Genomic DNA, 22534 nt, shown 5'->3' on the forward strand with positions numbered 1-22534 from the left:
AACCACCCATATTTCTCTCTTTCTATCCTTCAAAATTTATTTAATTTCTCTCTCAATCGATTAATCCACACTCTGCAAGCACCACCATGGCCTCAGCGTTGTTAACCCCAATCTTCTCCACCACCGCCCATGGCAGCCGCCACAACATCGCCACCCCATCGTTCCAAGGGCTCAGGCCCCTAAGCAAGTGCCCTTCATCCAAGCTCACCTCCAACTTTTCATCTGGTAGAAAGGTGGGTGGTGTGAAGGCAGAGTTGAGCGCCCCCGTGGTTATAAGCCTGAGCACGGGTCTGTCCCTCTTCTTGGGTCGCTTCGTCTTCTTCAATTTCCAAAGAGAGAACGTGGCGAAGCAAGTGCCGGAGCAAAACGGGTTGACCCATTTTGAAGCGGGTGACACGAGAGCTAAAGAGTATGCCAGCCTTTTGAAATCCAACGATCCCGTGGGATTCAACATCGTGGATGTTCTTGCTTGGGGCTCCATTGGTCATATCGTTGCTTACTATATCTTGGCTACCTCCAGCAATGGCTATGATCCTAATTTCTTTACTTGAATCTGACAGCTCTTGCTCTTGTGTTCTTTAATCTTTCTTGTTTTCTTATATATATAACCCTTTTGTAAAATTTGTATACTTTTTGCTTTGCTTTTCTGGGTTGGATTCAAGGCTTGTTTTCCTTCTCCTTTTTTGTTTGGTTCAACGATTGTATGTTTAATTTTCCTAATTTTACTTGATGATAAATTCAAAGGGTTAATGTTCATAATTTTATAAAATTAATTATCATTTATTTTAAAAAATAATTAAATTGATTTCATAATCGAGTACTTTTATATCATACACTTTGTCGTATTGGAACCAACATCTCCCTGCATGATACAACAACAACAATTCTAATAAATGAAGACTCAATCGACTTAGTTATTCAAATATTATAATAATAGTAAAAATCAAATTATGGTTAAAAGGCTACTTTAGATAAGTTTCAGTTGGTGCTACTGCATCTTTGTTACTGTATCTGGTCTCTTCATTTGAAACCTTCTAGTAATCTACAAGGCTACATAGTCTGTCTCTTTTGTTTGATTTAATCGAGATATGATATAGAACAAAAGAGACAGACTATGTAGCCTTGTAGATTACTATAAGCAGTTTGAACTTCCTTACTGATCTGGTGTTCATCTCCATGAGCCTCATCAGTATTTACCCCATCATAATTCACAGAGTTTCTATGTTGCTTTCCATTACTTGTCACTGAAATTGGAGCCTTCGTAAAGATAAAAGTATTTTTTTTCTGAAAATACGTAAAGATAAAGTTGGAACTTCTTGAGTTGGATTCCATACTGGAATTAGAGTTGAACTCTTTGACTTGAATTACCCACGGTGTTCCCACTTAAATTCATCTGGTGTCTCTCATGAATGTAACCCAAAACTGAAGGCAGGTTGGCATACTGGCTGCTGTAGATGACTTGCTACTCCGGTCCTCACTATTTTCAGAATCTGTAGCGGAACCAAAAGCAGCTCCAACTGCAAAAATGGAATCTGAATTGGGGCTATGCATCATGAACCCAGGAGCCAAAACTGCATTCTTCAACATATTCATTGATCCATTAGGGGATCCACTGCTCTGATTGATCACAGATGATGCACTATGCTGTGGTTTACTTGGATCTGGATTTGCGGAACCGGTCAAGCCTCTCTTAACTATTTTACTTCTCTCCATTGTGATAGTAGCATCCTTAACAAAGTCTCGCTTAATCCGCCTCCGTTTCTTCAAGCCATACCCTTTGGTGGTAGGAGAAGATGACGCACCAGGAGATTTAACTGCTACAAGAGGTGAAAGCATTGGCTGCACAGTCTCAGCAGTACCCTTTACATGATTTTCAGCTGTCAAAACATTAGAATCGTCAGTTTGATCAGTGTCCGACCTCTGTATCGTATCATCATTTGTGCACGATCCATTATCCTTACTCTCGTGATCACCAGCGTGCTTATCCTTGATTTTATCGTAACCAGCATGATGTATCGTGTTTTGAGCGGCTTCATTATCCTCGAACAATTCAAGTGTAGAACATTCGCTTCCTAAATCCATAACTGTAAATCGAGTTTCACACAAGATTCACTAAGATCAGGATCCACAAAAATACCTACCATTCCACCAGAACCATGTCCAAATCAATTCAAAATTTGAAAGAAAGAAAATGAAATCAACCAAGCTATCATCCCCAGTTGGAAAAAGTCAATGAAGTGAAATAAAATTGAAATACGCCCATCATTGGATGATCAGTTAATCATCAATTTCGAATATAAATTAAGGAATTCAAAGAAGCAAATGAACTTAAATTTTCTATAAAATAAACATCACGAGAGCATATCGCAGATTGAATTGAAATGATTAAAAAGAACTACTGAAAATAGAAAAAGTGAAAAAAGTAAGATGTAATTAATAAGCTATTCGATTAAAAGTGGTACCTTTTTCTCAAGCAGCCATAGAATCTAAGATGAAGGTTACGGTGATGATAAACCGAAGAAAATATAAACCCTTGTTGACCTGTGGTTAGATTTGCAGTTATATAGAGCAGGGGTTTTCTAGGTTAAAATACATGCATGACCATTTAACTGTTATGAAGATTTTAATCTGACCACTAATATATTAATATTTTAATTTATTTATTTATTTAAATAATATTAATTAAAACATTTGTTGTTAACACTTAACAAAGAAATTGATATGATAGTTAAAAATTGATATAATTTATATTTTATCTTTATTGTTCATATATTCTACTAATTTAATTTAAATTAAAAAATAGTTTAATAATTATCTAATAAGATATTGAGATGTGTCATAATTTTATAATTTTAATTAAAAACAATGTAATAATTTTCTAATAAAATTGTGATATACATAGTAGTATTGATATCATAAATTTTAGTATCGATATTGGTCAAGTCCAACCATCATCAACGATTAATTTATTTAAATATTATAAAGAAAGTACCGATACTCTTAATGTCCAATACCAATACTACTTGTTCTGAGCAATTTTATTTTGCAACAAATTAATTCTTCAACGGCTCCAAATCATCCCAAAGGCTAGAAACAACTACAACCTCATTTTAACTTATAAAAACAACACAAGAACAATTGAAGAATGTTACAACACCTATTCAAGCAATCTAGATAAAGAGAAAAACTCTTTCACTCTTATTTGAAAAATAGAGTAATTTTACCTTAGCGTTTGAAAAGATAAGGAATTATAAATGTTACTCTTGAGCTTAGAAAATGAAAGAACAAATTAATAAATTTGTTAGAAATTCTTAGTGTGTTTTGTTCATCACAATTTATTTATTAACTTAAATTCAAAATATATATTTTATCTCAACTAATAAAATTTATATATCATATTATACATTTATCTTATATAATACATTAAATAAATTAACAATCTTATTTTAATAATTAATTAAAGTAATTATCGGTTTTAAAATAATTTTTATGATGCTCAAATTTATTAATGAGTACTTCTTTTGAAAATATACTTTTTTTTAAATATAGTGCTTGTTTTCTTGAAGAGGAATTACTTAAGTACTACAAGTGGTACAAATTATAATTGCTTATTGAGTGAAAAGTAAAAGAGTAAATGAAAAAGGTGGGCGGCGGGGGACACATGGGTGGACGGGGCCCACACTGAGACAATAGGGCTAGACTGGTCGGCTGCCCTGCCCTGCCCATGTTTCAGAAATGACTTCGGGAGGCTTTCGTAATTACCGAACTGCCCTCCTCCATTTTCAATTTCTAATAGTACTATTTAGTTAGTTGTTTTTTAGTGTGTGTGGGACCATTCAAATTGATTAATTTATATATTACTTTATTGCATATCAATTGCATATGATGGGTGATTAGCTTAAAATCCTCTAAAAGTTTAGGGACTACTAGTGTAGTTAACCCTAATCTTTTAACATGCTCATTAAATTAAGGAGACGAAAAAAGGGCAAAATTATATATGATGGGTGATTACCACTATTATATTTATTTATGATTATATAATTTGTAGTTGCGTCTAACTGCAGCTCCCAGAAAGCTTTAAGCGCCTAGTCCGAGAAAACCTACCCCACCACTTTCTCTTTCTCTACATCTATCATTCTTGTTTTTTGACCGCACAACATTACAAATCATGACTCGGACCGTACTCGACTCACTTCGTCAAAATGCCGAGGATCACACTACTCAGTGTATTTGGCAACGACAGCCAAACGTGATTCATTACATTACATTACATGTATGTTTGTTTGAGGCCGAGTCGACTGTAAAAACAAAGAATGAAAACTACACACGTACGTAGCCATGGCAGTATATAAATCATCTTCACTCGTTTCTACTTTTTATTATTCTCGTTTGTCTCCTAATTAAGAAGAATATCCCTATCAATATCATTACTCCCACCTCCATCATGTATATGTATATAATACTATTCATCCTTGTATATATATCTCTTTGCTTTTGTTTTTTTCTTCTGGTTTAGTTCTTCTAAGTGGTATCATGCATGCATGTCCATCACTGGATTCACTGCTATAACTGTTATATTTACAAAGGTCCTTTCATACAAGATATATTCATGCATAATCATTTACGTAGCACTCATTTATCCATGCATGTCCATCACAACCGTTGTGTCATGCATCAGACATGCAAATTTAGTCATGCAATGTATACAGATACGCATTTCACCCTCACTTCCACCGTTCCTCAGCTGTGAAAGCTCTTGCGCATTGCTAATACGTATGTGCATTCCCACACTTAATGATCTTCAGATTTTTAATGTTTCGCATATGTATATGCATATTACTTCAAAATATATATAGAAAACTGATGATTGATCATAATCCCTATGCCATTCATTAATGAATTTTACAAGAACAGCCTTTGTTCGCACGTCGAAGCAACTCAACGAGTATAACAAAACATTAGAAAAACATGATAAAATACTTGATATAAGGACACTTTAAACTCTGCCCTTTGTCAGGTTTTATTCAAGGATTTTGCTTATATATATTATCTAGTCTTTGTAATAACTTTATAGTTGCCGAAGTCTCGAAAACTGTGAAAAGTTTGTTCAACTGCAAGTGAAGGAAAAATAAATACAAACCATGACATCTCAAATGCTAAACTCGCACAAAATCTATTAAAACTCAAACTGCAATTATTTTAGCTTGTTGCATATCGTCTCGAAGCCTGAAATCTTATCAGTCATGGAGAAGCTCAAGATTCACAATTCCCATACCACCCAAAGCTGCTAAGACAAACTCGGAGAATAATAAACTGCAGGTCTGAGATGGCCAATTGAGGATGATGCAGCCATAAGAGGCGCCCGCTGTGGCACACCAGAACGTTCTGAAGTGCAATCCCATCGAAAAGGAACTGCATTGGCTCGACCAGAAGAGATTGCATTAAAGTTATTATTTTGTACCGTGGTTGGATCACCTCGCGATGAGTCTTCCAGCTGATAACGAGAAAAAGGATTCATGTGCCTTACACCATGATTAGGAACTAATGGCATCAAAAGGCCAGCTGGTATCAGTGAGCTTTCCCTCAAGCCTTTAAAATGCTTGGCAGTGTCGAAGAACTTGTTTGTTTCACTTTCAGGAGCATCATCAATGACAATTACTTCTTTGGAAAGAGCAGAATCACCGTTCCTATGTAGGTAGTCTAGAGTTGTGACTTTCTCCATATCTGGACCTGGCTTGCTTATCAGTCTGCTCGATCGAGCTGGCAAGTTATATTCGCCTGCATATTTGTATAGCTCCGTGGAGGTTGTAAGACCACATTCCATACGTCCATCAAAAAATATACCAGCTGGAAATTGTGCTGGTGTTTGTCGTGTTCCAAGATCTGCACGGTTTCCATAGCAATTTGTTAATTGGACATCAAAAGATTTCCCTGCCAAATCTTTTGGATGCTGATCAAAGATTGAAGAACTCTGAGGCATTGTCTGATGGAAGGGTATTTCACCTTGATTCCCAATATTGCTCGTAGAGATTCCAGACGAAGTTGGAAACTTAGGAGTTAGATGAATACTCTGAGAACATGACTGGGCCTGACCATGTGGCACAGATGTGTCTTCCTCCTTGTTAATCACCATTAAGTTCTTTCCCATTAGCCTGAGAACGGGATTAGAAGATGGGGTAACAGCATCACAGTTACTGCGATCAGAAAGCTTGACAGCAGCACCAGGGAAACCTTCAAAAGCAATGGAACCTGCAGGAGGTTTCAAGACAGGTAAAACCACTTGTTCGGATCCTAAATTCCCACTACTGCTCCGAGAGTTTGTTTCTGGTCTTGCATCCATGTTATCAGGACTGATATTTTGATTGGCAGAAATTTGCATTCCCATGGTAGGGACCATCATCGAAGCAGTTGCCCGTCGCCTTAGTATTTGTGGCTCCTGATAATTTAGGGCAAAACCCAGGTATGATCCGTCTTTTCTCTGACACCAGCATGGCTGATCATCATTATTGAAAATCAAAGGTCTATTTTCAAGAGACGTTCTATGCTCTCTAAACTTCTCTCCTTTAGAAGTTCTTTCAAGTCCCGCTCTTGTATGGAGAAATGCAGCACCGTTTTCAACTAAAGGCCCAGATTTGGCGCTAGAGCAGCCAGATCTATAATTTTCTAGCATTACAGGATTACCGACAAATGCTAATGGCTCAGCAAGCTTCGAATCTGACTTGGCTTCCAGAGAATTAGAGATTGTAGACACTGCAGATATGGGTGAATCTGATGATTCCCCATCAACGAAATCAAGCTGATCCTGAGAGGACTGAATTGGGGTGGTCAATGATGAATTCCCTTGAAAATCATCAGAGCCCATGGCCCTAGGACTAGGCAAAAATGATCCTGGTGGACCAGGAATAGGTATCGGATCAACCTCAGGAAAAGAGTTCAATTGTGCCGCATCAGAATCCAATTCTCCTCCCATATTACCTGTTTGTCTAATAATATCATGGCTAAGTTCAGCACAAAACATGTGCGGTTCACCAACAAGATCTGTATCTGTAAGGTTTGCCACTCCTTCACCCCCACACAAGGGCCCACTGTAATCCTCATGTGTATGTATAGAATTGGACCTATTCTCGGAAAGATTACTATGTTTGTAAAACTTGGTTTCTACCGAGTGACTCAAACTGGTGACAGTCTCCTCAAAAGATTCCAAGCCACCAGCTTTATCCGGAGTATTCTCACCACTTCTTGCAGAAGAATCAGTGTTCTCCGTCTCATCAGAAGAAGAAGAATTAGATGTTGAATGTATGCTCAAAGCCATGGATTCCTCCCTACTGGAAATACTTTTTCTTCTTTGTTCTCTAGATGGGGCTCCTTGGATGCTGCTTCCTCCAAATGGCATTTCTTCAGTAATCTCTTTCCTTCCAGATTGATTTTCGGAACAATCATGCACCAAGTCACATTCTTGATCAGAATCAGGACCCCAGGATACATCTTCATCGATTTCCTCCATAAAACGCAGTCGATTTTCCGTCACTAAATGATTCTTAACCAAGGTTGACCTAAATTTACCCATGGAATACCTGCTGCTAGCAGATGACACATTTTTCTTTGGTGAGGATCTGAAGCGTTTGAATGCAAAAGAACGGCCACTAATAGGTGCCATAGAAGTGACAGGAGTATTGGGATTACTATTTGCATCATTATCAACCATCTTCTTTCTCAATGAAGATGAACAATTTCCACCAGAGCTCAAAGATTTCACCAAATGATCCTTCCCTAGACGGGAATGGTCTTTGCTCAAGTGATTTTCATTTTGCTTATGTGATCTTAGCTCCACCTTGTCACGGATTCTTGGTCCACACAAGGAACTTCTTACTCTTTTTCTTCCAAAAGAATGCTCCCTCTTATCCATATCTGGGGCTTCATGAATTGGCTTCTCTCTCTTCTCACATTTTTCAGGAGAAGAAATTGCAATTTCAGATGAACTTTTTAACCTACGAACACAATTTCTCTGCGCAACAGGATCTCCTTGATTTGGTTGATCCCTCTGAACCTGCAAGTCCAGGGAAACATTCCGTCTGCAAACCGAAGGTTGATTTCTAGCTTGATTACTAGGCTTCCTTGAAAGACCAACTTGTTTAGAGCACACCCTTTCCCTAAAGTTTCTAGAATCACTGGATTTGACTTGCTTTGGCACATCTGGTCCATTGCTCTGGCAAGTTTCTGCTACTCCATGGTACCCTTCTAGACCTCCAACCATCTGTTGAAAAACATTATGAAAACTGTTAAATTTTTTACATCAAGAAAACCTTTTTTATACCCTATTATTATTCTAGCAGCATGTGGATGCCATGGTCACAGCAAAGCTTATAATCACAAAAAAAAGAAGCATGGAGAGCGATAAGCTAGTTAAGTTTTAATTCATAACTACTTTGTTTTCAATTCACCGCAGAACTTATAATCACAAACTACAAAACATGGAATGGGTTCAAATACTAAGGGCGTATAAGACTGTTTATTTTTCAATGAAAAAAATTACATGTGTTTTCAACTATGTTACTCGTGCTTGGGTGTGTGTTGGATACGGGTAAATATCTGCATTAATACGATTAGATTTTTTTTAAAAAATGTTTTCTTTTTGTAACCTTTGGAGGTTATATCTCCAAATGTATTTGTTGGATGCAAGCATTGGGCATAAGAACTTCAAGAGAAATGAAGAGTCCGGTAACATTGTTTCCATGAGTTTTAAAAAGATAACTCAATCAGCTAGTCAACATCAAATACAGGCAGTAAAACCTTCAAAAGCACCCAAGAAAGAAACATAAAATAATCAGGTAAAAGGGCAGAAGATATGTATAAGGAAATAACAAAGAGAGTGTACCGTAGAAGAGCAGGTCTTATGCGAGAAAAGTTTTCGGTTTTGAGGAGCAAGTTTAAGATACTTGTGATGTTTTGAGGAGTGTCGCCTTTTCTTTTTTGTTGAAAATAATTTGCTTCCTTTTAAAGCTTTGCTTGGTCCAGGATCATCTCCGACTTTTGACACTGGTGGAACATCATTAGACTTTGATAAAATACGGATTTTTGTACCATTGTCATCAAAATAAACCGCACCTACGTTACCAGTATCCCTGGGATTAATAGAAGAAGCCCTTTGCTTTTTCCTTTCGTCAGATATTTCAAGTCTTCCAGAATCCTGGCCAAGGATCTTTGATGTAGTGGCCCAGCATCTACCATTCCTCCTATCAAGTTCTTCTAAAGTGCATGGTTTAGCAGTCTCGTACACATCCACCATCATTCTAGTCTTCCTCGGCTTTATTCTATGATGAGTAAGCTTAGAATCCACAGTCCACTTGGGAGTCGATTCATCAGAAAGACATTGGTCGATGTGAGCATTCAAGGTGGTATTCGAAGAGGAAGAAAAGGTTTTACAAACAGGGCAAACTTTAGAAGCCATGGATTCAGATAACATGGTAGAACTTGAAGCAATATCTTCAGTCGATTTAGGTTCAGACTGTGCACCAAATTTCACAATTAATCTGCACTTCTTCCCAGATGCTCGGGTTGAGTTTTCAGTCTTTCGAGCCTTACCAGCAGCTTGAACTCCAGCTGATGCCTCCACTGTTATATCGGTTTCTAATCGTAAGTCGGACTGTTTGTTAACAAGAACCGAGTCTATATCAGCTTGAGAAACACTTGCTGTTGTGGAAGGTAAATCATTTCCATGTTCTCCTCCCGATCTGCACGAGCTATTGTCGATGCAAGTACCTGCTAGGTTATGGTTTGAGTAAGCATCATTGGATGACTCTAGTACCACATGATCGTTTGACCCAGATGGCTCGTCACCAAATTTTCTCGTAGTTTGCTTCTCAAATGGACTGGTTTCAACCACGCATCTCTCTAAGGACTGGTTTGTTACAGTACCAAGAATCTCAAATGGTGGCAATGGATCTTTCAAGCCATGCTTCAAACAAAGCTGCAAATTCTTGGGAGAAAACGGCCAATTCTTCTTGATATCATTGCCCCGAGCAGTGAACACATAATCTCTGCAGTACAAGAAGATCTCTGTTGTCAGTAACTGGGATAAACACATGAAGAGATTTATATGTTAAAAAGGGTCAATCATAATGAAAGAAGCAAAAATTGATCATTCAAGAGATTTTCTTAGGGGAACCAAAGGTTGAAATCTAGAAGACTCTGATATTGTATGTTAAGTCAAGAAGGGGGGGGGGGGACACATGGACCATCACAAATACTCAAAAGAGAGAGGAAACACATCAACAGTGAAGAAACAGCCAAGCAAAATAAAACCAAAGATTCAATGATCTATTATACTGAATTACCCCCAGGCAAATGAGAGGAAAAATGAAAAGTACTCTCTGCATGAAAATGGTAAAGAGTGGTCAAGTACACATCTTGCTGCAAAGAGAACGCAAAGAACTTCCCAGAATTTTGCTCCCAAAAATAAAATCCCATGTCCAAAAGTACCCCTCTCAACCCCCTTCCCAAGACCAAAATAGGGGCAAAGATTTGGTGTGTGTCAATATTTTAGGTTCCCATGTTGAACTGAGTCACCGGGTAACATAAAACTCGTGGATCTGACCCAACAGATGTCTTAAGATGAGATCAAAGGAAAGCTGTTAGAATCCATAAGGAAAAAAAGCCTGAATGTCACTGTTCACCCTCAAGTTGAAGAGAACAATATGGAGTGAAAAGAAATCAAAATCAAACTGAACTAAAAAATAATATTATATATTAATTACCTTATGGAGAACCTGGGGAGTGGGGTATGATGCTGATGATTATCAAGAAACGGCTTGTTTAGCAGATCTACCTCAGGCAAGGGAAGCTTATGAGGAGGCCTCTCAATCTCATCACCACCACTTTTCAGCTGTACTAGAACTTGGCAGGGACATGGGGGATCTGGTGGAGGGTTTTCAATGGATAACATCTGATGAAAAGCTTCTCTCTTCTTGTGCTGTTTTCACAACAGTCACAAGCCACACTAATACTGCTTCTTTCTCCAGCAGTAGAGCCTCTTATCTTCAGCATAACACACTTTCCCCTCTGATCTCTTCTTCCTCGCTTCGGTTGTATCTCTTATAACTTCTTTCTACAAAAGAGTATTCACAAGATCAAACGATATCTCACTCGCATCTTCGTTCATTCATAGCCTACAGCAATAATAGATAGAATTAAGAAGATGATACGGTAATAAGAATAGTTTGAAGAAAAAACCCAACTGAGAAAAATGAAGAAGATCAGGCAGTGAAAGGAACGTTATTTTATGTGAAAGGGAGGGAGTGTATTCGAAGCATGTGCGTTTTGGTTCATCAAGGAAAGCAAAGAACATAACCCGCAAGGAAAGATGTTGCTCAACCAAAGTCCATGAGGGAGCGTTATTTTATGTGGGCAAACCCAGAGAAGTTAAAATTACAGATCTTTGAGACTTTGTGGCAACACCATCTACTACCAAAACTCTCAAGAAAATGATCAAATCCCATAGGAAAAAAAGGCAAACCATAATTAATTAGATAATAGAGAATAAAGCGAATATTAATACATGTAAATCGGAAAATTTTTGGAGCTGGGATTCTCCTTCTTGTTAACCTTGGGACTAAGCAAGAAAGGAACCCAGAAGCTGAGAAGACAAAGAGGATAGTGAAATCATATGTAAACATATATAGTAAGTAATTAGTTTTTTTCGGAAGGAACGTTGAAGAACATGTGAAAAGAAGAAGAATTCAAAACAAGTGAAGCCTTTGCTTTGAACAACAACAGGCAGGATAGATGTAGAAGAAGAGAAAACTAGGGCAAAAGAGATTACCTTTGGGAATTTTTGATTGAAGGCAAAAATAAATAATTTTGAGAGGAAAGAGTTTATGTTTGGGAAGAAAATGAGAGATGGGAGAAAGTTGAAGGTAAAATCAGAACCAACCACTCACGCATCAAAAGGGGCATCAGATTCCTCCCCCTTCCCTTCTTTTTCTTTCCACTTCCACCCCTTAATTAAAATTAAAAAAATAGTAAATAGATAGAAGAAAAACAAGCAAAAGTATGCAGTACCATTCCATTCGAGTCAAACAGTGAACAAAGAAAGAGGAGAGAGAAAATGCAAGATTTTCTATTTAGCCACCCAATTATTACAATAGTTTTGTTTTGGTCACCAATTCTTTTTGAAAAGTTTGTTATTAATGTTATTTTTTTGTTTTGAATTTTTCATCCACGGAGTAGATGATGATGTAGTTTGATATAATAATAAGTTTATTTTTCTAAAATTTATATGATCTTAATTTAAAATAATTTATAATAATTTTAATTTTTATTAATTTAATCATGTTATACTTTAAAATTATTTAATAGATTTAATTCTCAATAAAATGATACCACGTTATTGGTTAAAAATAAAAAAAATGAATTAAATTCGAGGAATAAATTTACGAGCTAAAATAAAAACAATACTTGACCGTTGCAATAAGACAGGTAATGATTTGGACCTGAATTATATAGGAATTTTAAATATTTAAAATTAAATGAATAAAACTAAAATATTAAATTTATTAAGTATTTTAAATTAAGATCGTAATATATTAATTATACTTTAGAATAAAATAATAAAAATAATGATGAGAAAAATAATTCAATAATTAAAATAAAAATATAGAATGATAATTAGGATGGTCATATGAGTTAATCGAGAGAGATCATGTTAAATTTTTTAATCTACTTAAATTTAATTTTAATTTCTTTTATTCGTATAGTTCTAATTTGAATTTAAGAGATTTATTCTCAGTTGATCAGAAATTATAATCAATTTTTATGTTAAACTCGTATTCGATCTGATTCGATCTATATATATATATATATATATAAAGACCTAAACAAAAATAGTACGAGATATTATTATAATTATTTTTAAATATATAAGAAATCATTATAATATAATATCGGGTCGTATAAATTTTTTCACCAAAAATTCGAATTTGATCTGAATCCACCCTTAAAAATCCGACTCCATCCTACCAAAATTCAAAATTTTAAAACAAAAAATTAATCTTAGATCAAAACTCATCAATCAAAACGAAATGCCCAGCCTTAATAATAACTAATTGATCAAATAAATAATTTGTTTTTTAAAATTTATTTATTTTTTAAAAAGAAAAAAAAATACTTGCGGTAAACAAACAAAAACAAACCTCTGTTCCCCCCCCCCCCCAATAATTACAGAATATTTTTCTTCATCCACCTCCATGGCTGAAAATGTGGGTTTAAATTGAATCTCTTTCTTATTCTGCAAATTCCAAACTCAGCAGCACTTCTTAAAGATTAGGAGCTACAAAAGTCGCCGAAGATCGAAACCCATCCACTACACGACAAACTCTCCGTGTTTTCGCCTTCACTTTCACCACTGTTCTTCATTATATTATTAATACATTGATGTACGACTCGCCCTATAATTCCCAGAATCCATTCATTTCTGATTTAACCTCAAACTGCAATATTTTTTCACGATGATATTTAAATTAATCTATTATATAAATAGATTATGTCATGTTTATTACGTGAATAAATGATACCATTTTAAGTAAATTATATTTATAAAAAATATTTTCTTTGAATTAATCATTAATGTTCCATTTATTGACCGACTAATCCAAATCGGGTATTGCAAAGACGAGTCTCCCGACCCACTCCATTCGCAAACGTCAGAGTTCGAACCCTTGAATTTGCTTAAGGGATCTAATGTCTCATTTAACTAGACCAATTGATTGTTGGTTTATACAAAAAAAATTAACATGATTTTAAATGGAGTAACATTACATCTATATTTTTATTTGTTGTTATTATATTTATTTTTTAAATACTTTATTTGAAGATCAAATATAAATCGATAACACTAACTTTAATAAAAGTAAATAAATATTAAGCGTGTGTGTGCATACACAAGCATAGGAATGTCTGTGAGGTCCAGTAGGAATAATCAAAAACTGGTCCATCAATAATTCCTTGGAATTCAATATACATGATCCTTTGAAACTTCATGAAACCAGTTGCGGATTAAATGAGCTGTAAACCACTGAATATCATATCAATTACATTGTCAACTCGCAAACTAAGATTGGGGTTTGCTAAAATCTACATATAATCTCAATTTCATATTCCATGGCTCCATAATGCTCATCTCACGTCGGTCAAACTCGGTTTTGATATTCCTTACCCGGTTAGGCTAGGCTTGGATTCCAAAGCAAGAAGGTAAGAATCACAGATCAATGCAAAACCAAGCACTGCAGCTGTTGTGCTTGCAGATTTCATGAAAAGCTTTAAATAAAACAACGCAAGTTTCTGTGTCTCCAAACAAAATGGGGACAAGCTTCTGCTCTCAATTCCCCTCTTAAAACAAGTAGCAGCTAGTAGATTGGTAGGTTGTTTAAACAAAATAAAACACGCGATACTGATGCAGTGCATGATGATTTGCTTGAAACTTCGAATGAACTTTAGCTCGAGCTCAAACACAAGTAGATAAGATTTGAGGAGCACCACTTTATCCCCTTCAAGAGTCCTGCAAATTCGAAATATATGTTGTGGCACAAGCAGTACTGTTCCTAATTACCCTCTCAAGCTCTAGACTCGAAAACCTTACAAATTTTACTTATAAATAGTAGCACAACATATACATGCATTCATACACACGTATAATATATTCATCTGGGCTTAGTAGGACTTGCCATGAAAGTACAATTGCACATCAGAAATTGAGAGAGTAACGATTTATCTCAATCAGAATCATCCTCGCTAAAAATTGCTAAGTTGGCTAAATAGACTTTCAGTAGATTACTTGAAATATCATCCTATCGGCAGCAGAGATATATATGATATCATCCTATCGGCAGCTGAGATATAATATCATCCTATCGGTAGCATAGATATACAAACATAAATTCGTAAGCAAGTTGCAATAGGATGGAAGGAAAAGACAATAATGAGAGAGGAACCCCAGTGACTAATGTTAGCATACTAAGTGGTATTTCATCGATGCACAATTGTAGAATCAGAACGGCTTTTCATACTCCTGCGCTGGTGTTTGCTCCCACGCCGGTAAAAAGCCTGTAAAAGATCATCAAAGGGTTCTCAGGGTCAAAAAATAAATAAATTGAAAAAGGATGGAAAAGAATTCAGAGCATAAGAATATTTAGTTAGAAGGGGATACTCATAATATAACCTATTTTTACCAATAATAAGACACTAGCAGTAAGTTTTTATATTAAAATGCATTGTAGAATTAATAACAGAACTAAAATGGGGAAAAAAGTCACAAGCCCAAGAAACCAACGGAAACGATTTTTGAACTAATGAAAAACTCGGGCTACCCTAAAACTCATTCATGCAAGTTTGCAGCTATTCCAGGATGTTCTTACTCTTAGAAAGCCTTCTATGGTAGGAAACTTCTCCCACCATACATCTTAGCACCTGAATTACATAAAATAGAAAAGAAAATCCAAAATTAGCATAACCATGGGGTCATTGCAAAAGTCTGGAGCTTGAGAATTCATTTTTGTTCAGGTTAACAACTGGAGATACAATAAAGACTTAACCATTTATTTTATTTCCAAATCAAACCTAGGTGAAAGGAAGTTCGGATATAGTGAGTTGGTCACTATATTGTTGATTTATCACTTGAAGATATATTCCCAATTTTCAATTAACCTTCCCCCTTCAATCAATAAGACAAACGTGAGATTCTAGCTTTTTCACTTTGTATCCCTCCTACTTTTTCTTTATCAAATGATTCTTTCTTATCTTTTCCATCCAAAACTGACAAATAAGCTATCTAGCATCTTGCTTGCGCATACAAGAAGTTTCAAAATCCTTTACACAATAACAGTTCTTTCATATCGTAAAATGCAAAAAGTTTTGTTACTTAATGCTTCCTTTAGCACACACAAGCAAGTTCTACAGGCACCTCCTGATAATATCCGATGCTGAGCAAGTATATTTGTACTCTTTCAGAAAACATCACTTGATTTCTTTTCAAAGGAGTTCTCCCAAATCAATAAACTTGGCGTAATTTGGTGACAAATACCAATTTATTCCCTTTTGGCAAATGCAGTACATGAAATGGTGACAGTTAAAGGAGAAATGAGAAGTAAATTCTCTGACGTCTTAAAATGAATAAAAAAGAAAGCAGTTTCCATCTATTTTATTTCTTTCCTTTAGCAGCTTTTAAACATATATCATGTTTCTGCAATATTTGGTTGATGGATGAATGTACAATGTATTAAATTACAGGTCAAGCAAAACAACAGATCAGACAGGTCAACCACAAACTGCAGCGACAAGAAGGCAAACTATAAGTTAAATAGGAGACATACTTAATGGTATTTCTCCCAGGGACATATATATTGAGTCGTCATCTGTGAGAGTTCCCTGAAGAAGAAAAGCCAATAAATTACTCGCCAAGCAAATGCTCAACTTATTGAAATGAAATGCATTGGCATAGTTATTCTTCAAAGAAAGTAGTAATATGGTAATAATCAGCATCACATTATCAATTTTTTTAAGAAACTTGACATTCAGGAACACTCGAATGTTTCGTTAAAATCAATTAAGGCTAGTAAGTACCAAGATTCCTGGGGTAAATAACATAAAGATTTGTACACAGAATGAACATCCTACTCAATGCAGTTAGTGTTGTACCTCTCCATTATGAAGGCCCGTGTCACTCTGCAGAGGATTGATGTCCTCGGTCTGCAGAGTGTTAATGTTTTCATTTTGCATAGGGTGAGCATTGATATCATCTGGGGGGCAATTTGAAAAATTTCTGAAGAACTCTGACATCATAAGCCCGTCATATTGATCCGGTACATCAGTCATATCACCATTCATGCTCACAAACATTGGTTCACTCCTACATGATAAACAAGTCAAATTCAAGATGAAGATGGGAGCCTAGCCTAGACGAAGTAGTTGCTGCATGAGGCACTTTGCACTTGAAACAAAGGTGGGAAATAACAGAAAACCAAATAGCGAAAATCATTTTGTCAATATTTGTATGCATGGGGAGAAAACGTGAGCAGAATTATGAATATGGCATACCAATAAAGCACACTTACTTTCTCCCCAAATTATCTGCAGTCTTGTCTTCTTGGATGCAATCATTCTCTAGATCAATTACTTCAATCTCCTTACAGTTATTTGCATGCCTATTACCTCCAGAAGGACCGTTAGAATTACTCATTGACAAATCTATACCTATCGTTGCTGCTTCAATTTTGGTTTCTGGAGCAGACGAGTACATTATAATTGCATCATTATGGTGACTTTCATTTATATCAGATGTTTCCATCAGATTAAGGTCGCAGATCTTGAATGCATTTGGAAAATGCTGCTTTTCTTGTACGTAATTGATACTTGATTCACCATCTCCACCTGGAAAATGTGAATTTGTGACCAAGCTGTCTTGGATCCCTTTTTTGACAACCGCACCAGCTTCCTCGGAAGTAGAAGCTATCCCTTCTACTAGTCCTACTTTCTTGTCCTCAAAATCAGAGAATGGCAGGAAATCAGTCTTGGTAGTCACAGACTCAAGCCATTCTCTTGGTTTTTTGGCTCCCTCCCTCAAATCACTCTGTTCAAAACCTCGTTTGTCGCCTCTCTCTTTAATCGCAACCATAGAGCATGATCTTTGGAGACCAGGCATGTCCTGAACCAATTCCTGCTCACTGTCATGCAAAAGGGCTCTATCAGGGAAAGCCTGAGACCTTGTACACTTACCCTGCCCAACACCATATATGTGATCCATGCCAAACGAATGAACAGACAAATCTTTAGAAAGTTCAGAATCAGGTTTCAAATCCTGACTTTTATTTAATAGCAGATCACCAGAGGAACCTCCCAGAGAGTTGTCTTCAAGTAAGGGTTGATGACCACTGGGGTTTTCAAAATTAGAAACACTTCCTTGATCATTAACCGAAACCGAGTCAGCCTTTAAGTTCCTCAATGTCAACGAAGAACGTGTTTTAGTAGGCACCTTGGCAAAATTGCAGAGTGCCAGTAAGCCTGTACAAGTCTTGCCCGAGACATCATCCTCCGTGGAAGAATGCTTGAAAGATGAATCCTTCAATACACCCTCTTCTTCAGTTTCAACGTTATCATTGCTGCCATCTTTTAGCTCTCCAGCCTCCATTATAAAATCTGCTGAATCATTGGATCTCTTCAATAGTTCACCATCAGTTTCAGACTTTAGATCTTTCTCCGCACCAGAAGAACTTGCCTTTGACCTCAATTCATCTGGTAGAATGTACTTATCATCGAAGTTAACTAATTCTTCACCTTTTGGTGCAAAGTCGCCGGAAACATGCTTGTGCAATCCATTACCGACATCTTTACCAACATGTGATTCTTCGTGATGTCCAGAAACATTATCATCATCAATTTCCAAGTCAGGAGAACCCCGAATCCGATCAGACCATGATCCACTTCCCCCATATTCTCGACCTCGATAAGACCCATCCTTCCTTCTTCCTTTAGAAAGATTTCTAGACCATGAGGAGTTATTTTCATCAACGTTACTCCTCCTGCCTAAACTCACATCAGAATTACAATTTCTCAGACGAGCAAGGGCCGATGTTTGCCTAATGGAGGGAAGGTGCAAGTTATCACCCTCTTGTGACCTATAATCTTGATAATCCCCCATCTGCTTCTTCAACCTACCGTTCTGCCATTTAGCAGGAAGCACACTTGGGGGCAACAATCCCTGAGAAACCAAATATTCCGCCGCAAGACGGCCAGCTTGCGTAAATATGTCAGTGCCTTCGCGCGGTGGAGGCGGATTCGATTGAAATGATTTTGGGTGCCTTTGACCACGCCCAAACCCACGCTTGAAGCTGCGGTACTCTGAATTGTAAAACCCATGGCCTCTACCCGATGTTTCAGGGGATATCCGGGAGGAGGAAAGCCCCATCACCATAGAATTAGACCTGTAGTCATTCCAAGCGTTTCTATGTCGAGCATGCATGTTCGAAGAGGAGCAAGTATCTACACAGGGCAGTGGCGAAAGAAAAAAAAAACCAAAGTGAAAAACAATAAATTAAAATCTGGGTATCTACTTTTATCACTTTCAATTCATTGCAAAAGATTTACAACAATTAGCATCTTGGGAGAGGGAAATGAAGAAGAGTCGAAGTAGTGGTAGTTGGTGAATCCCCGAAATGAAATATAGTAGTAGGGTTTATAGCTAAAGATCAAACCTTTTGTTTCCCTTTTTAATGAATTTGAATGATGTGTGCTTGGACGAGGAAGAAAATATCTACTTCAATTTTAGGGTTCCAGATCCAACAAAGGGACATGAAAATCCCTAATTAAAATTCATTTACTTCAACTGTTTATTTTATTTATTGAAATGAAGGAGCGGCAGCAGGAAATTTGTGTTTGATAATTTTTTGCTTTAACTTGTATTTCACTTTGTCTTGAAATATTTTTTTTAAATAAAAAATAAATATACAAATCATGATTTTGGTTTCGGATTCGACGTGTGCGGGTCTTGTCTTGTCTTGTTGGTAAAGAATCACACGTCAAGCCTTTTTAATGGTTAGCACGCTCCTGCACCATAGATTGCGGTAGTTGAGACACAAGCATGAATAATAATAACATGGCATTTTTACTAAAAATCACTCAAATACTATAATATTATCCGTTAAATATCATTTTTTTTTATTTTATCGATTTACTATTTTATAATAAGACAGTGACATGCATCTTTACTTAAGGTAAATCAAAGGCACATTCTCTAAAATACGTCTTTTAAAAAAACATTAACATGACATTATATAAAAATACGCATTTTAAATGATGTGTCTTCTAGTATTTTCTTATCACATCAAATTTTTTAAAATTATTTAAAAAAATATTTTTTAAAAATTAAAAAAAATAAAATTATATAGACTAAATTCATAATTTAATACATATTAGTTATATGAGTTGAAGAGCTTAATGAAGTTAGTTTATATAGTCATATTAGAGTGTTTAGGTTATATTTCTTGATAGTGTTAAATTATATTAGGTTAATATTTATTATTAATATTTATATTAACTAAGATTATATATTTTTTATATGTATTAGATATTATTGTCAATCTATTTAATTTAGAAATATTAATTTTGCTTCTAAAATTACAAACAATGTTATCACACTTACACAATCTCTATAGACGTATACAGAATTGCATATTTATGGTATTCTTATGTAGGATCAAACCATAGATAAATTTTCATTTCCCTCGCATCTTAAATTATATAAACATCACATCTTACATGTTCGTGGCACCAAACAATTTTTTTTTTATATTTTTATATTATATTTAGTTTAAATTATAGATCTAATTAATTATATTTAATAAATAATACATTAATATGTCAATGAGATATTTTTAATTTGTGTTACATACATTTTTTTAACTCATAATTAAAAAATAAATATTTAAATATTCTAACATATAAAAAATATTTAATCTTATTAATAAACCCTAATATTAAATATTAACCTCATATAATTTAACAATAGTGTATAAATAGATTCATTAGATATAGGAATAAAAAAATTAAGGAATACACATTTTAATTTTTATCCCACATTGTCAATAAACATAACCTAAACATTTTAATATGCATATATAAACTAATCTCGTTATGCTATTCAACTCATAGAACTAATATGTATTAAATTAATATATTAATCTCTATAATTTTATTTTTGAATTTTTTAAAGCATGTTTTTAATATGCTTTTAAGGAATGGTCAAAAAACCATGGAATGTGGGCCTCTTGAAATGTCCATTCACACATGGTGCCATGTTAATATTTTTCCTGGAAGGCGTGCTTCAAGGAACGTACCTTCGATCCACTTAAGTAAAGGCGCGTTTCACGTAATGCGACGTCTTATTATAAAAAGGGTAGATCAGTAAAAATTGGGGAAGCGATGTTTGCAAGTAATATTATAATATTTTGGTGATTTTTGAGTAAAAACACCTATTAATGTCTATTTTCATATATATATATATATATATATATATATATATATATATATATATATATATATATATATATATACATGGATGGTTTTTTAAAAAAATTAAGGATAATTTTACTTTAGAAATTGTTTTAAATTAATAAAATTATTCTTTAATTATATTGATTGAGTTTTTATTTTTAAAAAATTATATTAATTATATTATTCTTTAATTGATGAAAGCCAATGTTAATTGTTATAATACTTACATAGTTAATTATGCTTATATCACAGTTAATATTTTTTATTTTAATTAATAGTTAATTCAATAGTTATATTTAGAAACACTTTGATATTAATATTTCATTTGAGTCATAATAATTATTCGATGAATTAAAATTATCAATCAAATAATAATTCAGATATTCAGATATTGTGATAGAATGATGTGGAATGAAATGTCAACGTTTAGGCACTGAGGAAATAGAGTCTATAATTTAGGGATCGAGAAGATATAGTCCTCGATCTTGTTTTTTTTTTGTTGTCTTTTTCAGTTTAAAGTTTAGTACTGACTAACCGAAACATATTTAAGTAATATCAAATTATTTATCACTTGAATAAAAAATAATTAAGAGACGACGAATTAACTTCTAGAAGAATTTGTGGGAACTTGAATAAATTCTTTAGCATTGCGGATTATAATGGTTCGATGTTCTCAATCGAAGTTCATGTCTCGTTAATTTATTTTTTCACACATAAAGACTTCTCCACTCTTGAAGTTGAATTAATCCTTCAAACAAAAAAGTTAAATTTTACAACACTATCTTTTTAAAGCTTAAATAAAACATTTCATATTTTTAGATCACTACCATAGAATATTTTGGTTTATCTAAAACTAAACTATAAATACTCTCTTTTATAAGGTTTAAATTTATGTAAACTATACATACTTGTCTAAGTGAATACTTACAAGTTAAAACATAATGAATACAAAATTTATTTAATGAAGTTCTATGTTTTATGTACAAAAGAAAAATATATAAATTCAATGTATAAATAATAATATATAAATTCAAGAAATACAAAGTTGAAGCATCACTACTTATAAAAATATATATGATTGATTATTATCATATATTTATATATATTGAAATTAATTAATAATTTATTTATTTTTACTATTATGAATAGATCACTTATATATATATATATTTTTTCAGTATTTGATTCGACTTAAAGAATTATTTTTTTAATTTGCGACTATTTGAGTTGAATTATTCGAGTTAACTCGAATTATTGATCAGTTTTTGAGTTCAATTGAAAATCTCGAGTCACTCGAAAAAAACGAAAATTTGATTGAATATTTTGATAATTTTACAATTTAGTCTATGATTTTCTTATTCATTCACTTCATCCTTCATTTTAAGTTATTTTTTTTACTAAATTTAAACCACATTGTAAATCATCAGAGAATATCTATATATTTTCAATTTCCCTTTTTGATAATAAATTTTTTATTTAATCCATTAACTTTTCATAA

At 34.5% G+C, this 22534-nt stretch overlaps 4 protein-coding genes across 5 annotated transcripts; 1 reads left to right on the forward strand and 3 right to left on the reverse strand.

Moving 5' to 3' along the window:
- The first annotated feature begins 29 nt into the window (after positions 1-29).
- Positions 30-637, forward strand: LOC120123296 (photosystem I reaction center subunit V, chloroplastic-like). Its single transcript, XM_039142214.1, has one exon. The coding sequence runs from the start codon at positions 87-89 to the stop codon at positions 549-551; it is 465 nt and encodes a 154-aa protein (XP_038998145.1). The 5' UTR covers positions 30-86; the 3' UTR covers positions 552-637.
- Positions 638-1261: 624 nt separating this feature from the next.
- Positions 1262-2525, reverse strand: LOC120123294 (WPP domain-interacting protein 1-like). The gene is made up of 4 exons (XM_039142213.1): positions 2463-2525; positions 2025-2137; positions 1962-1994; positions 1262-1877 (listed from the first exon to the last, which is right to left on the reverse strand). The coding sequence occupies exons 2-4, from the start codon at positions 2080-2082 to the stop codon at positions 1390-1392; spliced, it is 579 nt and encodes a 192-aa protein (XP_038998144.1). The 5' UTR covers positions 2083-2137; positions 2463-2525; the 3' UTR covers positions 1262-1389.
- Positions 2526-4986: 2461 nt separating this feature from the next.
- Positions 4987-11923, reverse strand: LOC120123292. The gene is made up of 5 exons (XM_039142209.1): positions 11819-11923; positions 10755-11165; positions 8876-10037; positions 7838-8254; positions 4987-7807 (listed from the first exon to the last, which is right to left on the reverse strand). Exons 2-5 carry the CDS (start codon positions 10940-10942, stop codon positions 5288-5290), a joined length of 4287 nt encoding a protein of 1428 aa, XP_038998140.1. The 5' UTR covers positions 10943-11165; positions 11819-11923; the 3' UTR covers positions 4987-5287.
- A 2446-nt stretch (positions 11924-14369) lies between these two features.
- LOC120123293 (uncharacterized protein At4g26450-like) lies at positions 14370-19348 on the reverse strand. Of its 2 annotated transcripts, XM_039142212.1 has the most exons (6): positions 19239-19348; positions 17103-19026; positions 16687-16897; positions 16362-16416; positions 15408-15459; positions 15026-15096 (listed from the first exon to the last, which is right to left on the reverse strand). In XM_039142212.1, exons 2-5 carry the CDS (start codon positions 19004-19006, stop codon positions 15422-15424), a joined length of 2208 nt encoding a protein of 735 aa, XP_038998143.1. In that variant the 5' UTR covers positions 19007-19026; positions 19239-19348; the 3' UTR covers positions 15026-15096; positions 15408-15421. The 2 variants fall into 2 exon arrangements, with proteins under 2 accessions (XP_038998141.1, XP_038998143.1); XM_039142210.1 differs by lacking the exon at positions 15408-15459 and having other exon boundaries at positions 14370-15096.
- Positions 19349-22534: the final 3186 nt, after the last annotated feature.

This window comes from Hibiscus syriacus, unplaced genomic scaffold, assembly GCF_006381635.1.
Source record: "Hibiscus syriacus cultivar Baekdansim isolate YM2019G1 unplaced genomic scaffold, ASM638163v2 tig00110392_pilon, whole genome shotgun sequence".
NCBI classification, from domain to species: Eukaryota; Viridiplantae; Streptophyta; class Magnoliopsida; order Malvales; family Malvaceae; genus Hibiscus; species Hibiscus syriacus.

Bases quoted from the DNA above. Each gene is read 5' to 3' on its own strand.
- LOC120123296 (XM_039142214.1), top strand. From the start codon at position 87: ATGGCCTCAGCGTTGTTAACCCCAATCTTCTCCACCACCGCCCATGGC.
- LOC120123294 (XM_039142213.1), bottom strand. From the start codon at position 2,082: ATGGATTTAGGAAGCGAATGTTCTACACTTGAATTGTTCGAGGATAAT. The intron at 1,995-2,024 runs AAAACACGATAC...CTGGTTACGATA, and splicing joins CGAGGATAATGAAGCCGCTC to AAATCAAGGATAAGCACGCT. The intron at 1,878-1,961 runs GTAAGGATAATG...ATGTTTTGACAG, and splicing joins GCACGCTGGTGATCACGAGA to CTGAAAATCATGTAAAGGGT.
- LOC120123292 (XM_039142209.1), bottom strand. From the start codon at position 10,942: ATGTTATCCATTGAAAACCCTCCACCAGATCCCCCATGTCCCTGCCAA. The intron at 8,255-8,875 runs GTACACTCTCTT...GTTTTTCAACAG, and splicing joins ATAAGACCTGCTCTTCTACG to ATGGTTGGAGGTCTAGAAGG. The intron at 7,808-7,837 runs GACAAGGTGGAG...TCACATAAGCAA, and splicing joins TGTGTGGACCAAGAATCCGT to AATGAAAATCACTTGAGCAA.
- LOC120123293 (XM_039142210.1), bottom strand. From the start codon at position 19,006: ATGCATGCTCGACATAGAAACGCTTGGAATGACTACAGGTCTAATTCT. The intron at 16,898-17,102 runs GTAAGTGTGCTT...TTTATCATGTAG, and splicing joins GCAGATAATTTGGGGAGAAA to GAGTGAACCAATGTTTGTGA. The intron at 15,097-16,361 runs GTATGTCTCCTA...GATCTTTTACAG, and splicing joins CCTGGGAGAAATACCATTAA to GCTTTTTACCGGCGTGGGAG.